Source organism: Aspergillus affinis, assembly GCF_023601865.1.
Source record: "Aspergillus affinis strain CMG 70 chromosome Unknown NODE_8_length_531634_cov_87_933514, whole genome shotgun sequence".
NCBI classification, from domain to species: Eukaryota; Fungi; Ascomycota; class Eurotiomycetes; order Eurotiales; family Aspergillaceae; genus Aspergillus; species Aspergillus affinis.
Window position 1 is genome coordinate 250,708 of NW_026515789.1, and position 17,984 is coordinate 268,691.

The 17,984-nt window shown below is 49.9% G+C and overlaps 5 protein-coding genes across 5 annotated transcripts; 2 read left to right on the forward strand and 3 right to left on the reverse strand.

The window, feature by feature from the left end:
* Positions 1 to 2,171: 2,171 nt before the first annotated feature.
* KD926_011057 (uncharacterized protein) lies at positions 2,172 to 4,633 on the forward strand (the record flags this gene model as incomplete). The annotated part of the gene is made up of 7 exons (XM_053096038.1): positions 2,172 to 3,093; positions 3,148 to 3,249; positions 3,299 to 3,351; positions 3,401 to 3,530; positions 3,587 to 3,665; positions 3,725 to 3,878; positions 3,944 to 4,633. 7 exons carry the CDS (start codon positions 2,172 to 2,174, stop codon positions 4,631 to 4,633), a joined length of 2,130 nt encoding a protein of 709 aa, XP_052959865.1.
* A 497-nt stretch (positions 4,634 to 5,130) lies between these two features.
* KD926_011058 (H(+)-transporting V1 sector ATPase subunit E) lies at positions 5,131 to 6,025 on the reverse strand (the record flags this gene model as incomplete). The annotated part of the gene is made up of 3 exons (XM_053096039.1): positions 5,131 to 5,281; positions 5,369 to 5,880; positions 5,993 to 6,025. 3 exons carry the CDS (start codon positions 6,023 to 6,025, stop codon positions 5,131 to 5,133), a joined length of 696 nt encoding a protein of 231 aa, XP_052959866.1.
* A 673-nt stretch (positions 6,026 to 6,698) lies between these two features.
* Positions 6,699 to 8,693, forward strand: KD926_011059 (DUF803 domain protein; the record flags this gene model as incomplete). Its single annotated transcript, XM_053096040.1, has 4 exons — positions 6,699 to 6,740; positions 6,805 to 6,942; positions 6,999 to 7,091; positions 7,149 to 8,693. The coding sequence occupies 4 exons, from the start codon at positions 6,699 to 6,701 to the stop codon at positions 8,691 to 8,693; spliced, it is 1,818 nt and encodes a 605-aa protein (XP_052959867.1).
* Positions 8,694 to 10,710: 2,017 nt separating this feature from the next.
* Positions 10,711 to 11,684, reverse strand: KD926_011060 (MADS-box domain-containing protein; the record flags this gene model as incomplete). The annotated part of the gene is made up of 3 exons (XM_053096041.1): positions 10,711 to 10,989; positions 11,094 to 11,228; positions 11,439 to 11,684. 3 exons carry the CDS (start codon positions 11,682 to 11,684, stop codon positions 10,711 to 10,713), a joined length of 660 nt encoding a protein of 219 aa, XP_052959868.1.
* A 3,438-nt stretch (positions 11,685 to 15,122) lies between these two features.
* Positions 15,123 to 16,700, reverse strand: gfsA (glycosyltransferase family 31 protein; the record flags this gene model as incomplete). Its single annotated transcript, XM_053096042.1, has 1 exon — positions 15,123 to 16,700. One exon carries the CDS (start codon positions 16,698 to 16,700, stop codon positions 15,123 to 15,125), a length of 1,578 nt encoding a protein of 525 aa, XP_052959869.1.
* Positions 16,701 to 17,984: the final 1,284 nt, after the last annotated feature.

Sequence of the window (17,984 nt, forward strand, 5' to 3'; positions counted from 1 at the left end):
CTTCTGATCGGTAATCAATTTTTTGACTTTCTTTGTTTATCCCGGGAGTATGTCTATGGAATGGTGCGAAAGTACGGATTACAAGAAGCCATCCGGGGAGAGCCGACCGAGAACGAGAAGGTCAAAGACACGCCAAAAGAAAAAGAAAAAGAAAAAATGGGTGCTTTAAATCCTTCTCCGGAATCCCCAGACGGACAATGTTCCGTCCACCGACCACCTGGCCAAGTGGCATAATTCATCGTTATCCTTGTGTACACAGTGTCATCTTGTTAGATTGACTTTACACCGGAAGATCCTAAAAGTTATGTTTACTCCGCCGTACTTGACCGGATGCTGCTGGTTCTGCTGATTTTTATACTTTTCCCAATCTGATGTCAGAAGACTGTCTTACCATTAACTATGCACTCGGTACATAGGACGTGGCTTAGATATTTACCCCTCCGCACTGAGGATGACTTCACCAACTATCTCGCGTGCGATGTTTATGACAGACTGGCGTTGCGGTCCGATCGACCGCGAACTGGTGTGGAGACGGGCGAAAAGGTCTAAAGTTCGATCTGCACTTCCCAGCCCCTTGGCCGCCACCGCGTCCACTGCGTCCACTACGTCCACTACTCCGTACAGCCCGTCGGCAACGCGGAATATGTCAACTTCCGATCCTCCATAGATTGGCCAGGGGTAACAGGCAACGGGGAAACTGGCTGAGATGCGGAGATCTGTCTGCGATTGATCACCGATCCAGTACTGATATTCCTTTCTCCTGAATCTCCAGACATAAATAAACTGGTTGAAATAACTACTTAAAAGGGAACATGTCTGCCTGTCTGCCTGGAGACCGAGAGGCTCGGCTACTTGGCAAGTCATCTACCAAGATACCTCTACAATGCGTCGTACCGCATTACGACTACAAGGGACTTGGTGACTGAGGCTGTGTATCCTGTTAACCTCCTGAATTGGCAGCCTCGTGATCACTGATCAACTTTACTGTGTACCTTTTAGGCCGAAGAAACCCAACCCCGTATCTTATCCATGTGCATCAGAATCAACGGTACGCATCGCTATATATAGAACCATGCTACAAATTAGCTTTCTCCTGGCAATTAGAGTAGTCTCTGTCTAGCAATAGACCGTTTCAATCTTCAACTCTTCTCGAACCTGCCCGCGAACTACTCCGTATGCTCCTGGTAGCTCCTATCTATAACCGGATATCGGGAAATATAAGCTGGTTCCATGGTACGACGGTCTGAAGTTGCACCGGTTCAGTGAAGCAGGGTTGACATCATCACGCCGCAGCCACCGGAATGCGGGCCATCAAAAGAAGCCTCCAGCCGAGTTTTCTGTGCTTTTTCCATCTGCTTCGGCGCTTTGCAGACATCCCCGCTCCGATCTTTTTTTATCTTCTCTGCGTTCTTACTCGGTATTGTCTTTCGTTTTGATCATATTCTCCGTAATTAGTAATTATATCATAGAGCTTACTTAATTTACCCTGCATAAACTGTTCTTTCTACCGAATTTCTAATAACTAATTAAACGGAGAATTCCTGTTACTACAGTACTTCCGGATCTTCCGGACTCCGACGGCGTCGGTCCCGAACGCCGGCGTGCACAAAAGTTAAGAGATTTCGTCGCTGGGATATATCTGGACGAATGCAGATGCTGATGGCAAGGTGGACTGCCGGTACCCGACTCGTAAAGACCAAAGAGAGACAATTTGTCGAGTCAGCAGTGGAGACAACCAGATAGTGATACTGACCGGATTGGGCGACCAGAAGGAGCCGCTTGATGACACCTCAGGCATAAAATACCATACAATGAAGTTGTCTCCGTAGTTCGGTTGAGGTTGGGATACAAAAATCGTCTGTTTACACTCAACAAAGATGTAGCAGATAAAGAATAGAAGTCTATAGAATACATTGCACTGTTTATCGCTTCAATAACTTTCCATCTTCATCCCAGGTTAGATAGACAGCATCATCTTCATGGAATCATCGATTCCTCTGCGAGAAAGTGCTTACTAACCCGCCAAGCCCTCCCCACCCATCCCAACTGATTGGCCCATCCTCCTCCTAGCGCCAAACAAACCGAAAGGATATACTCAACTCGCGCGGGACCGTGCATCGGCCTCAATCCCACCAACTGAACTTCAGTCAGCCCGACACGAGAAGCCCGGCATGGCTCCGCCGCGTGGAATCTCCCGATACTTCAAACCGCCGGCCTTCTTGCAACAGAATGATGATCGCGCGTCCGAAACGCCCGCGAAACCATCATCCCCGGCCCCTGAGTCGTCTCCACTCACGGAGCTCTCCTCGTCATTCTTCTTGTCGAACCATGCCTCCCCGCAGGGTGCGGATGACTCGGCGTCGCAACTCAAGCGCTCGCTGATGCGCGCTGCTGAATATGCCTCGGATACCCCGAGCGAGCATGAGCGTGAGCAACTGGGTCCGTTGGATCTCGGGGACGAGGTCGTTGCGGTTCCCCCGCCGCCGCATGGAGGAGGGGCCAGCTTCGACCATGCCCCCCAGCGTATCGTCAAGAATGGGAAGGAGGTTGTGATTAGCTCTGATGGCGAGGAGACGGATTCCGTGGTGTCGCTGGAAGACCCGGAAGCGTTGTTTCTGAAGTTTGCGAAGCCGTCGGCCGTTCCTGCGCGTGAGAAAGAGACTGACGACGATGTGTTTGCTGCGTCATCCCGGCGCTCCAAGGTTGATCTGAAAGGCGGGAGGTTTGGCAAGGGCCGGAAGGCGCCGAAAGTGTACAAGAACACGATGGACACGCTCGTTACACGGGCGGTCGATGACAATGAGACTGAGGCTAGTGTCGCCAAGCTCAAAGCTACCTTTGAACGCGACAGAGCTCCGAGGGACTCTACTAGCGATCAGCCCAACCATCTAGACGAGAATGTCTTGACGTCGGCGCTCGGGGAGCAAGATGATGAGATGGAGATGCGGCGGTTACTAGACGCGGTTCGGAGAACTGAGGCGTTTGATCTGGAGAAGATCTGGACCTTTTTTGACTACGAAAGTGGGGTGGCTCCGGCGCTGGAGTTCCCTCGAGGTTCGGTCAAAACGGGGACATATATGAGTACACTGAGAGGTAAGTTGATGTACTTGCGTCCCTCCCGGGGCTCATTTCTGATCGGTTTTACAGAACCCGACTCGCGGGAACGAGCGTTTTACTCGGGCATACTTGACTTTGCGCTGTCGAGGGGTTTCCTTCCGGATGATATACTTCTATGGATATTCCACTCTGGTTTGTATACCAAACTTCCATCAATAGTACTATGCTCACCTCGTTTCAGTCCCCTCAGAGCCTCGGGAAGGCTTGAGGCATGCTTATTGCCGGTCATTTAAGGTCAGCTCCACGTCCATTGATGTCGCCTGGTTGATGCTAACCATCACAGCATTCCAAAAAAGAACGCGTGGAATCCCTCATTCGGCCTGATACCATTGACGTCCTCTTCGAACGATTGGGAGCCACCAAGGAAGCGCTGGCAGTTTCTGACCCTGTTGTTCCCCACACGCTTCCCAAAGGTCTGTCAGAATCTATGCATCTCATCTAAAAGGCCTAGCTAACCGATTAAACCCAGGCCATCTCCCAACAACGAATGCCCAACATCAGACTGCCTTGCTTTCTGTTCTAGAGCTGCTTTCCGGCATAGCAGACCTGTAACGCCCACCCACCTACCTACCTCCATCCCCAAGCACCCAAGCACTAACCCATACAGACTCTCAGATGATACCCGCGAACACGCCCTTCTCCTTCTCTTCCGCCTAACCCTCGACATCTCTCTCACCAACGACCCAGCAATCTGCTCAGCACTCGAAAGAACAATCCACGACTTATTCCAAGGCACTCCCGAAGAAGCCGACGATGACCTAGTAAGACCTCCCCTTTCCCCATAAAACAAACCTTCCCAGCAATTCTAACCTCCAAACCCAAACAGGAACTCCGTCTCTTCACCACCCTCCACACCACCATAAAAGACACCATTCTCCAAACCCGCCTCCTAAAACACATGCTCCCGTCGACCAGCCACATCGCGAAATGGCGCTCCCGCCTCTCCCTCTCCTTCATCATGAACTCCCCGAGCCCTCTATCCGAAGAAGACCCGGAAATCATGGACACCCTTCAACAAATCATCACCTTACTCAAAGATCCCCGCTTCAACATCAAACAGCACAAGGGAGCAGCTACTGCAGCGACAAAGAACCGACACAACCACCCTGCAACAGGAGAATACGACTACAACGACCTCGCGGCCATAACCTACCAACTAAACGTAATCCTCGACTCAGGCTGGTCCAGCCTCTCATTCCCTTCCAAGGAAGCAAAACAAGCATTCAACGCCTCCGTTGACGTACTAGCAGACCGAATCAAGAAGATCTTCACCTCGATCGAAGACTCTGGGGCGTCGCATTTAAAGCGCACGTTGACGAAGGGGGCATTGGAGGCGTTGCATTATCGAGTCGTTTATGCGGTGAGGACGAAGCCGCCGCCGAAGAGGACGCTGTTCGAGAGTGTAGATACGGGTCAGAGTCAGGGGCAGAAGAAGATGACTCAAATCTGGAAGGGGGTGAAGATTGACGGGGAGGAGGGGATTCCGATTAGGGGGTCTCAGGAGGTGCAGTCATGATTTATTGATTCATGGATTCAATTTTTAGGCACTAGAGATATTCCTTATAGCTATTCTTGATGATTTCGGTTAAATGATGGTATATGATCCATACTTAGCTACAGTTTTATTTCTATCTGGTTGCTTTTCCCGGGATAGACTGAGGTCGTTATAGACGGTACTATATATCACGGCAGATCGGCTTGTCCCAAACAATCACACACCCAGGCGACCAGCGCTGCATTCCCTTATTATCATCCATTGACTTCTCTCATACGCGGCCAACCAACACCGTTAGCTAAGACTATACAGAAACCGGGATCAAGAAACCAGAGAAATGACAGTTACTGTATACAAGGCTATGCTGATTCTCCGCAGGGTAAAAGCTCAGAACAAAGGAGCCGTCAGTAGATAAATACAAGAAAGCCGCAGCAAAAGAAGATCGAAAGAGAGAGGGGGAAATAAAAGGGGCGGTGCAAAGGGAATCACTAGACGCGCGTAATTATCCTGGACTAATTTTAATCGTAGAATCTCCGGTTGACGTTCTTGCCAAATAGCGTCTCCCTGACGGCGGGGAGAGCTTCGATCTCGAGCAGCCGCAGACGTTCCTCGAAGGTGTTGTTGATTTCAATCTTACCCTGACAACCCAGGATGACGACACCGCCGGCCCTAAACAAGTGAAGGGAAAGGAAGTCAGTAATAGTCTGGTATAACGGCCAAACGACACAAAAACGGAAGGAAAAGGCAGGAACATACAATCCCTCAGGCAGCGGGTCCTCCTCATCCAACTCAACCTTCACCTCCTTGCCAACGACCTCCTTGAACTCCTTCTCCGCCTCCTCAATCGCCTTCTTAACCGCATCGAAGTCCTTCTTGCGCGCCTCCACGCCCACCACCTCCTCATTCAGCGAGTACAAGCCCTCTAGAATCAAGTTCTTCAGCACGGTCTGATACTTAGACGCATCCTGGGCCGCAACGCCGGAGATCTTCTCCCGCGCCTGCTGGAACAGCTCGTCCAGCAGTTCCTGGCGGGCGGAGAGGACACGCAGCCGGGTCTTGTTGGCCAGCGTGGAGCGCGTGATCTGCTGGGACATGGCGGCCTGCTTGAACTTCTTCTCGTACAGGGTGTCGATGGCGGCGGTCTCCTGGCGGACGAGCTTGGATTTCTCGATCGCGAACTCCTCGTCGGCTTTCAGTTGGATTTCACGGGCCTTTTCGAGCGCTTCTTGGCGGATGAAGGCGGTCATTTTGCGAAGCTCGCCCGCGACCTGTTTTGGGGGGTTGCCATTTGGTTATGTTCTGTCCCTTCCTTGCATGATCTTGTGGGAGGTGGTGCTGTGTTTGGGGGATTGTATCGGGCGCGGGGTCTTGGGAGCGTACCTGGTCGTCGGAAAGTGCATGGGTTTGCGACATTTTGACGGGCAGGTGTTATGACGTCTAGGATAATTATCTGAGTCGAGAGGATGTCGGATAGGAGAGTGGGGGGTTGGGAGACAGGTGGCGCAAAGAGTCGAGCTTCCCAGAATGCGGAGTTAGAGGTGTCTGGACCGGAGAATGGCAGCAGACATGGATTAGCATAGCTCGCGATGTAGCAGCAGGGGGAGCAGATGAGGGGAGGTTCCAGAGGCTCGCCCCGTGGCCATTTGGGGAGAATGGAGGGCGTTGAATAAGGGGAAGAGATTCGAATGGAATGCTCACCTGTACCGTACGGGGATTTTCTGGGGAAATATCGGAGGGGGGTGATGCAAGTGAGGGAGAGCAGAGGAGGGAGAAAGAGAGAGAGGAGAGAGCGAGAGAGAGGGAAGGTTACAGAGCAACGTCGAGCGTGACGACCAGCAAAGCGGATCTGCTGACGATCGGGTCACCACCCGCTCTCCCGCAGGTCACCCACTCCGTTTCAACTTATCTCCTTCCCCTGCTTTCATTTCCCCCTCCACCCTCGTCTATATAACGACTCTGTTTGTCTCGTTTCCGCAATACTGAAAACATGGCGAGTATCCTCTGGCTTGTTTCTCGGCTTCTCTAATGCCCTCCCGCGTCTGGTTCTTGTCCGTCACGTTGCGACCAATGCACGAGGATACTCGAGATGGGCAATCTAGGTGACCTGTCGCCCCAAGGGAGTGTCGCGGTATGCTTCGATTCTTTCCCTGCGACTCAATGTACAATCGAACTGACTGGATCGGTGCTATTAGGTTGGTGTGGTTGTCGGCTTGATCTCGACTAGTCTCCAGGCCATTGGCTTGACCCTACAGCGCAAATCGCATATCCTCGAGGACGAAAAGCACGATTACGATCTACGAAGACCTCCGTATAAACGTCGAAGATGGCAGGTGCGCGATAAACAGGATATTTTCCATGAGAAGGATCGTGACTGACCACCTAATAGCTGGGAATGCTGATGTTCGTCGTTTCCAACATCGTGGGCAGTACGATCCAGATTACGACACTTCCGCTCCCGGTACTTTCGACTCTCCAAGCGGTCAGTATACTCGTTTCCCTGCTAGCCATACGACTTTACTGATAAAGAGGCAAATAGTCGGGTCTGGTTTTCAACACTATCTTCGCCACCCTGATCTTAGGCGAAGCCTTCACTAGATACTCCCTCGTGGGCACCGTCCTTGTCTGCATCGGCGCACTCTTGATTGCGATTTTCGGTGCCATCGGGGAACCCGCGCACACGCTCGATCAACTTCTAGACCTTCTGCAGCGACGAGGATTTATACTATGGATGCTAGGAACGGCGGTACTGGTGCTGGCCATCTTACTGGGTTCCAAATCCTTGAAATACTTCGCCTCATCGCGCGCCAAACACTCCAGCCCTCGCCATCCGTGTAGCCTTTGTCTTCAATTGCCTCCGAGTCGAGTCCGGCTGATCCGTGGATTGTGTTACGGTCTGGTCAGTGGGATTTTATCGGCACATTCGCTTCTGTTGGCCAAATCCGCCGTTGAGCTGCTCGTGCGGACCGTCGTGGACCGCGTCAACCAGTTCAACCGGTGGCAGTCATGGGTTATCTTGATTGCTATGATCTCTCTTGCCCTGACGCAGCTTTTCTACCTTCACCGTGGCCTGAAACAGTGCAGCACCAGCGTTCTCTACCCGTTCGTCTTCTGCATCTATAACATCATCGCCATCCTGGACGGGCTCATTTACTTCCGCCAGATGTCGCAGTTGACCGGCTTTCACGCGGGACTGATCGCGCTCGGCACCATCGTGCTCCTAAGCGGTGTTCTCTGTCTGTCGTGGCGCTTGGAAGCGGTCGACTCTCACGCAGCCGTGACCGTTCCCGCACCCACCCAGACCGCACTAGGACCAGGAATGGCCGTGGTCGACGAACACCCCCATTCCCCCATCGGCCTAGAGCCCGAGGAAGACGAAGAAACCCAAGTTGGCGAACGCGAACCACTCCTGCGAGCCGCTCCTCCACACCGCGGTCTTCCTCATCGACGCGCCCCTAGTCTCCCTCTCCTCTCCCCGTCACACCAACGGAGCTCCACCGACCTCGACCCAGCTTCGATCTGGGCCGAGCTGGACGATTCCGATTACGAATATGCCGACACCGACGTCCAATCCCCATTACTCAACCGGGCCGACCCATTCCAAACCCGACCACGGAGCAAAACCGGCCGAGACGGCTCCCTGCGTGTCTCCCATCCTCTGCGCGCTCATCGACTATCCCTTTCCGAACGACGAACTTCCGCCCCCGCTGCCGAAATCCGCAAGCCCACAAGACGGCATCTTGATTCAAATACCGTCCATCCCCTGGCCCGGGGATACGGCACGCAAGATGACCGGTCCGATCAGCTCTTCTCATCAAGCCACGCTCCTCATCATAGACATAGTCATAGTCATAGCCATAGTCATAGCCATAGTCATAGTCACACACGCCACACCTCATCCCCGAATCCCACCCACGCCTCTCATTCTCAATCTCATTCTCGGCCCCGCCCCCTCGCAGGCCCGAGGAGCGTCCTCAACACCGCCTGGAGAAGTCTCGCCCGGTGGACGGGATACGGACGACGACGTCCCTCCGAGGATCTCGAGGCTCTTGATTCTCGGAATGAGGATAGTCACGGGCTTTAATCTTCTCTCTGCCTCTTTCCCTCTTTGTTTTCCTTTCTTATTTCCCTTCCTCTTATATTCCCATCTATCTACCTATTCACTTCAATACCATCCATCCTCGATCCCACCATCTCACAAGATAGAATAAAAAAGCAAACCAGAAACCATTCATTCCCATTTTCATTTCCATTTTATACATGATCCGATATGACACATTAGCACATCTCCTTTTCATCATTTCCAACTAACCGATCTAGATGATAAGCTAAACCTTATGTTATGTGCATGTATGTTTGTCCTGTACAGTATATATAGTCCAGTATACTATGGATTGATTGGGCTCCATCTTTCCCATTATCTTTGTCTTTAACTTTATTCTTTATCTCTATATATAGATAGCAAGAGAAGGATGTTTCACTGTTTCACATGACTCGAGTTGATTTGTCTCTTTCTCCGAACACGTGCACATAACATAACACGATGTGATATGATAATAATACATACAAAGAAAAACGTCTAGTTACTCTACGTAGGCTTATACACATAAGATAATGAATGAATGAATCAATAAATCATCAATTGATTTAATTGAAGAACTTAAGATAAAAACTAAACACAATACTAACTAGGCGAAATCAATGATCAAACAAACCACCAGAAACGGAAGCAACAAGACAAACCCCACCGAAGAAACAATAGCAAGACCAAATAAGATAAAACATCGACGAAGGTAAAGTAAGAGAGACATGCATTGAAGAAAAGAAAAAGAAAAAGAAAAAGAAAAAGAAAAAAGAAATCTCCAATTTCTCCATACCATACATATACTGAACGAAACGACGAAAACACAACGCAGATATCAAATCCATCCATCCCATCCAAACCCATCCCATATCTCAGATAATATAAAGGTTACGGAGTGTCAACCTCCCCGTGGATATCTGAATCCATTCCATCCGATCCCGATGTAGGTCACTTGCTCGAGTCTCCTACAGTCGAGGGTTGATATTATTGCTGGCACCAGTAACGGGTATTAAGGGAAACCACAATCACCATCACGCAAGCACTCAGATCGAAATCGAAACGAGACGAGACGAGACGAGAAAGGAGAGAAAACAGAAAGACTCAAGGTCGAGGAATTCAGATCAAATAAAAACTAGGTGGGAAATTAGTCAAAACGCAGAATAGGAACAAATTATGAAATAAGCATAAGAGGTAAAAGATAACAAAAACAGAGAACCACTTCGCCAGCAGAAATAAGAGAAGAGAGACAAAAGAAGAAAAAGCACCAGAAACACCGCCACTTCCCCTGTTCGTCTAGCTGATGAATTAGGAGATGTTGAGATGAACAGAAAGCAAGAACAATTAGAAGCCCTAGCCTTCGAGGGAGGTCCAGAATAGAATGAAAACGCTCGCATCCATCGTGGTTCATCGTCAATTTGAAGCTGCTTCCCTGCTTTTTTTTGTTTTTTTTTTTTTTTTTCGGATTTTCTTTTTCCTTTCTGTTCAGTGCTTTTTCTGTTTCAGGGGCAATTTTTTTTTTTGGCTTGTTTTGGTTCTCTTTTCTTTGACTCCCTTTCGTATGAAGCTCTCACATATCAAAGGTTCAAACAGCACGCAAACAACTAAGACCACAACTGAGACTCGTGCAGATTCTGGGGCTTCCTTTTTTTGAGACATTTTTCCAAGGTTTTCTTTCTCGAACCAATAGCTCGTGATATACACTGGGTTACAAAAGAAAAGGCATCAACTTTCTCGTCCTCGTTCGGATGGTTCTCAGATGATATACGATCGAGACCGCTTCTTGCTTCTTTTTTTCTTTTGGGAGGGGGGCTAGGAGAGTATTCGATAGTTTGGCAAAAGGGATCGGGTGGTGGGTATCAAGAGAGAAGCCCGGAAAATAAGCGGAGTTGCAACTTGTTGAATATGAAACAAGGATGCGATCACAGATGGAATCTGGGACCCCCTCGGCAAGCTTCCTGAAGGACAAACCATGCGTAGAAGCGGGCAAAAAGAAATGAAATAGAGCGCCACTACACACCTACGCGGTGGGTTGATGCTGAGGGGGCATGCGGTTGCCTACAGGCATACCGGGATACTGCCCGCTCGCCTGCTGTTGCTGCTGCAGGTTCTGGTAGTAGGCCATCTGCTGTTGCTGTTCGTTGGTCATGTAACCAGGGTGGATCCCTGCAGGACGAGGCATGTTCGACTGCTGAGCGCTGACGTTGTTGTGAGCCACATCCTCGGGCGCCTCGGCGGGCACCTCAGGGGCATCGACACCGTTCTCGTTGGTGGTAGGATCGGGAGCGTTGAGGCAAGCCTAGAGATTAAGACCAAGTTAGTCGAATTCGAGTCATCATCCTTTGCGCGCGTCGAGTCGCCTTGCAGTGGGAAGAACGGGGAGGGAAGTCTCATTTGACTCACCTGGATGAGGTTCTTGCCCTCGGCCTTGGTCACCAACGGTTGAAGCTTGGGAGTCGTAAAAGTATAGACGAGACCGGTTTCCGACACGACCAGGAGCAGAACTTGGGTACCTGTGAGGACGGAGAGCTCGTAGGCCTAGAATGCGACCGCATTGGAGTGGTTAGCTAAGAGATCCATTGGACGCGACCGAGCGAAAATGCAGCCCCGATGGAGGGATCAATGAGACGGCGATCCCTTGGATGAGACCGCGACAGAAATGTGGAAAGAAGATCCAAAAGCGACCTTGCTCAATGAAAAAGAAAAAAGGAATGGTGGTTGAGACGAAACGCGAAAAGAAGCACGTACCTTCTTCATGATACCCGCCTTCCGCTTGGAGAAGGTGATGTGGCGACGCGACTTATCCTGGATGAACTTGATCTCAATCTTTCTGCGCTCGCGACCGGGCTTGTCATCATCATCGTCGTCGTCGTCGGCGCTCATGCGAGAACGCTTGGGACCGCGGTTGTCAGCGGCGCCGTTACCGGCGGCCTGCTGCAGGTCATCCTGGGTGGGAGACGGGTTCTCCTCACCGACGGCGGTGATGTCGGCCATGATGGCAACGGGGCGGGCGAAGGGGGGACGAAGGGGAGGAACGGGGGGAGAGGGACTCGACGAGGCAGGTCAAGACCAGGCAGGAAGATGGAATCGAGGAAGGCCTCAGTCTGGGGTAGAGCGAAGATGCCCAAAGAGGAATGATGCTTTTGAGGGGGAGGGAGAATGACCAAATCGAGTAACGCGTTTGCTTCGCAGGGTTTGGGTTCAGGACGAGAGAAGGAAAGAGGGAAAGTAATTCGGGGGAAGGAGAAAGTATTCGAAGAGGGCATGGCGTGGAAGGCACTTGGGCAGGCGGTGAGTCACGTGTTCCCTGGGTGGGTCCTCACCTCTCAGTTCTCCCTCATCCTTCAGGGAACTCCCTTTACCATCTACCATCTGGTACCATCTACTGTATCTCACTAAGGTGTTTACGGAGTAGGTAGGTATTCTTTCTCATCCACACCTCAGGCATTCTCCGATTCTTTCCCTTTTCCCCTCTTTCTTTCTGCTTCTTCCATCCCCCCGTCCGACATAACCATACCGTACTGTCCCAGGTTTGTCCAGACCCAGCCATGGAGATCCTCGGCCTTGGCAGCCCTCCTAATTGGAGCAGCCGCCTGCAAGCATTGGGGATTCGACGCGACGGCCAACACAACCTGCCCCACTTGGCCGTATCCTTACGGCTCGTACGGTATTCCTCGCCCCCAAGGCCCCAACTACCGTCCCTAAACCACCAATCCACGCAGTAAGACTTTAGACGGGACTTGCAGGCGATAGGGGAAGACCGACGGGGTGACCTACCCTAACAGACCCTAACTTAGCCCACCCTAGATAGGTAGACTAGGTAATCACTTTGTCTACCTGTTTAAACATATGCAGAAAACTTAGGTTCTTCTTACTGACCGCAGAATCCTCTGCATAGACATCCTCCTACCTACCTACCTACCTACCTACACCACATCATGTAGTATGTACCCAGTATATCCTCCCTACCTCAATAGTCCCTTCACCATCACCCTAAGATAGTACATACATACGGAGTAGTTACATCCTACATGGATAACATAACTAACTAGTTGGCGGGTATTATAAAAAAAAAATAGTCAAACCAATAATTACCTCCCAAGCCTAGCCAACCCCGCCAATAATGGCTGCTGGGCCTGCAGCTAGAGATGTACTTGCCCCGGTCAACGTTCTATTTTAAAGCCCACGAGACTCTCTCCTTGGTTGTCCCCTTTCTTTCCCCTCCTTGGGGGGGAAGGGGGGGGGGATTTAGTTTCTTTAGTTTCACTTTCCTGGCTTGAGGAGGAGTTTTGCGCGCGCCCTCTCTCTCGCTCTCGTCCTTTCTCTCTGACACACACTCTCACACACACTGTATGTACATACGGGTGTGTACTCCGTAAGAGAGAGAGAGAGAGAGAGAGAATAGATTGTCTCAACCCTCCTCGTGCTGCTCTGTCGATCGCAAATAAATCCACCTACCTAGCTATCCCCATTTGTGCAAGTCAACTATCAAAGCCGAAATCTTTATTATGATCTTCATAGAATGGGTCCGATATTTCCCATAGTACTACGATGGGGGTACGATACGATCAGGGAAGGGAAGGGTATTGTTCTATATTTATATCTCTCTCGAGTCTCAACTACCGAACCACCGAGCCACTGGGTAGTCTATACCCGATCCTCACAATAATAATATATCTAAATAACTACCTACCGAACCATCAAACGAACGATAAGAGTAAGAAGAACAAGAATAATATAATATAATATACTCCTCTATAGTAAACTATGCATGCCACCCATGCAGTTAGTTATGTAAATTATCCCAACAACAAAACCAAAGAAAGAAAAGCCAAGTCCAACCAAGCTCCTCGTCATTGAACCCGAACTGCCAGGAGATTGTATCCAAGGCTGCATAGTACGAGATCAGAGCGGCCTATTCGTATTAGACGGACCCTTTGTACTTTAAATCGGGTATACTTGTTGGATTATGTATGTTTCGTAGATTAGTTGTGTATGTAGGTAGGTCGTAGTTGAATATAGGTGTACTGCCTTGCCTATATTTTAACGGAAGTACATAAATAGCCAACTTATATCGAATAAGTTACTTCGGACTCGAAGAGTCTCTCCCCTACCTATACAAAGACATTATATTTAGATATGCATGTCATTATATACGAAGTACCTCAGTAAACCGAGTTACATAGGCAAGTAAGCAGCGAGCCGGGAAACAAAGTTGAACCGGATAACGTTTAACATACATAACCATGAAGTCATAGATAATCTCACCCAAGTCATTTTTACGTGACCAATAGTTAAATCCAACAAGATCCTGGAAGTTGTTCTACATTGGAAGGAAAGGAAAACGGAGATGAGAAGGGATGATTGACATTGTGTTGCATTTCTACCTATACCGTAGAAGAACGCGATTCAGTCGAAAATGGGCTGGACTTTCATTCTCAAGCCCCAGCAGCCAACGCTCAACATTAAATTAATCTAATTAATCTAATTAATCAAGTCCGTTAAGGTCAAGGCAGCAACAATTAAGATTAAGATCAAGATTAAACGAGAAGCAGGTTGTCAATGTGAAACGGGAATCTGAAACATCGAGTCAGAACACTTTCTACTCCGTGGAGCCGACCGCGTACACATCCGTGCCAGCTACTGTAGTTACTCCATCTCATCCACTATGGCATGGTGTGATCGCAAACCAAACAAATCTCGAAAAAATAGATTAAAAGAATATAGATCTAGGACTTCACTTCATAATATTTCTGGCATAATGGCAAATGCGCTAATCTCCAAAAGCAAAAAAAAGCAAGACGGACCTGAGCACCCGGCCGGGAATTCTATTTTTACAAATGCATCGCAAGCAAAAGCCTCGCCGAGTTGTAAGCGATACTCCGTAGAATAAACACGGGAGATATAGGAGCAAGTGGAAAAAAAAAAAAAAAAAGATAAAAAAAAAGGAAATGGAAAAGGAAATTTGACGACTCGTGAGTAAGTTCGTGGAGAGCATCGCATCAGTTGACTGACGGATGCTCTTGGAAAACCACCGTTTGCCGATCTTCGACTGCGCTGTTCGTAGACTCCGCCAATTCAACGCCGGCAAATGAACAATTCAAATATATGGATCGAAGGTGTTTCCACAGTCGAAAATAAACCAAAGAATCCGTCCATGCACGACACATCCTTTTCTTCTTTTCATCTGTCGATACTGGCAGTTGTTCTCTGACCCGAAACGAACCCGGGGAGAAATCGAGGCTTGGTTGGTATAGTGTGAAGATAAAAACTTGAAAAAAAGAATAGAAAGCAATGTAAATAATGTGCAAGAATCGAAAGCAAAAGAAATATAATAGTAAAAAGGCAATTCACAGATCCCAAGGGCCAGCCTTAGCATCGGTTGAGTGTGGTTTTTCTCATTTCCCATCCATACATTGTTCGAAAGCCGATTTAGTGCAACCGGGTAGGACGGGCAGCGTAGTCCCGAACACCGGCACCACCGCCGCCCTTGGGTCCGAGCCAGACAATCTCGATGACGCTGTGGCCTTCATCTTCCTCACGAACGTACCACTGGTGGACATTGTCACCGACAACGAAGGCTTCTCTCAGCAACCAGCGGTCCTTGAGGATACCCGCCTGGTCGCGAAGACGGAGAGGTCCGAGACGGCTCTCGTAACCGCGGGGGTCTTCCTCCCACGTCTTTTCGGCGTGGTCGAAGTTGATCGCATCGTCGGGGGTGTTTTCATCATAGGTGTACTTGACGAGGGAGTATCCGTTGGTGAAGACCCAGAAAGTGCGGGTGGAGCGTCCGGTCGAGTTGTTGATGTATTCCTCCTGGTCAAAGACCCAGCGACGCAGGACAGACTTGCGACCGGCGGCGGCTGCCACGGTGGTCATCTTGACAACGTCCTTGGAGTACCAACTGTTCCAGTGGTGCAGGGACTCAATCTTGCGGCCCGACTCGTAGACACCGTCGACCTCACCCTTCATGTCCATCTGGTACAGAGAGGGCCAGAGGGTCAGATCCGTGTCACCGAAGCGCTGGATACACTGGCCGAGTTTCTGGTCACCGGGTTGTTCACCCCAGGCCTGGCACTCATCGTAGTACTGCTCCAGGACGTCGAGGAGGGGCTTCGAGACGAAGACACCGGCACCACCGAAAGCGATGTGACCGAAGGTGTCAACCTGCCAGCTGGCTTCAGACAGGGCTCCGATGTAGTGCTTCTTGTTAACATCGAAGAGCTTGAGTTCCTTGGCAATGGTGGGGAGGGACAGGAAGAAAGTGTCATCGTCCATGAAGCCGAGCCACTGGGTCTGAGGGCGCTTGGTTCGGATGTGGTTAGCAAACGCCTCCACCATGCCGAAGTAACGGGCAGTGAAGTCAAGAGGAGACTGAATCAGAGTGACGTCCAATCCACGGTTGCGGAAGTAAGTCTCCTGCTTGGGGATATCGTCATCCGACATGGGAACCAGAACGACGATGCTGGCCTTGGTGTTGCCGTACGAGTAGAGGAGCGAAGGAAGCAAGCGATCGAGACGATCGGCTTGGGTGGCCAAACCGAGCAGGATCTTGTCCGTCTCCTCCACATCGTCATCCGCAGCCACGTCGACATCGATGATCGGAGGGCAGGTCGATTCCAGGTTCTGCTTGTTATCGGGAGAGATGACCATGCCACGCTCGAGAACAGTCATCGGGGGGAGGACGGGGACGTCGATGTCCTCGAGGGAGTTAAACTCGGCGTCAGCGTCAACATGACGAGGGCGGAAGTAGGCACGGGTGTAGTTCTTGCGAGGGAGCCATTCCGTGAAGGGCAGAGGAGCCACAGCACCGGGGTCCGCGTCACATTGCACAGGTTGGGGCGGAGACTGCAGCTGGATCTGGGAGGCACCGGAGTTAGAGACGCGATCGATCGGGTGCTTGAAGCGCATGAAAGCCGCCCGATCGAAGCGTTCGATGGCCCAGAAAAAGAACCCTATCGAGAAGAGGGCCACGAGGGGGAAGATGGTCTTGAGGCGAAACATCGGCATTTTGGTGGGTGTATTAATGGTCCCGTTTCAATATCAAAAGAGATTTCCGTTTTCTTTCTTCCACGTAGGAGATAATAGAATATTAGGTGTTGAGAAGTATGAGGAACAATAGTCGTCGTTCGTTGTTACCGGGAGGAAAAGGTGTCCGTTATCGCACAGCCGTTACCGAAAGGAACCGAGAAAATCGACGGAAATGGAGCAAAAGAGTGAAATTGGCACCCGAGTCAAAAAATAACTCTGAGTTACCGAATGGTCAACGAGAGGCTGGCAGCGTCGAGACCTGCGACACGGTCACAAAAGGGGGTTGGAGGCGAGAAAAATATAGGAAATCCCAGTCGCAGGACAGCACAACTCCAAGCCAATAGGAGAAAAGGGGAAAATTAAACACGAGAAAGATAGCGAGCACAACTGGACGCCGTGTCCAGGGGGCCTTAGAAGAGAATCAGGCTGGAGGGGGAGGGGTGAGAGGAAGAGGAATGGAGACGGAGCGTTGTTTGAAGCTTGAAAGGTTGAAGAGAAGAGACAAGAGGAAGAAAGGGGGAGGGAAGAAGAAAAAGGAAGAGGGGAGTGAGACCAAGAAGATGTACGGGCGTACGTAGTAATCCGAGGACAAAAAAAAAAAAAAAAAAAAAAAAAAAAAATTGAAGACAGGAGACAGAAAGCGATCCAAGTGGGAATGCCGACTGCTGGTCCACGGGTTGGATTGGGGCCTGAGCTCCTCCCACTGGGTAATTTAATCTGCAGCGTATTAAGCTCACCCGTCACGCTGTGGTTCGCTCTGCCTGTGGATGAGTTTAATTTAAAATTTGTTTTCTTTTTTGTTTTTTTCTGTTTCTGTTTGACCCGGAAAATAATTTAATTTTAGTCGCCTGGGAAATTTTTTTTTTGATAGTTGGCGGCGTTCAAATTGTCCAGCCGATTCACAGGGCAGAAAAAGAAAACAAAAATAAAATAAAGAAGGATCTGATTTTGGGGGCTGATCTGACAGGCGACTCTCAGATGTATCGACGTTGGTCAGAATTTCAGCCCCTTCAGGACGATGTGAGGGAGATGGGCAGAAAGATGAGCAGATGGGCAGATGAACAGAAGAAGATGGATGATTTATCCTGCTGCGAATCTTCCACACCTCCCGAATTTCCTGGTACCTTCCGCTTCTTAATTTCTTATTTTATGATTATTTTTCTTTCTTCAAATCCAACGACAGTCCATTTACAGTTTTACTGCGTACGCAGACGTTTTAGGTGCAGATCATTGACCAAAGGGACAACCAGACGATGGATCTTC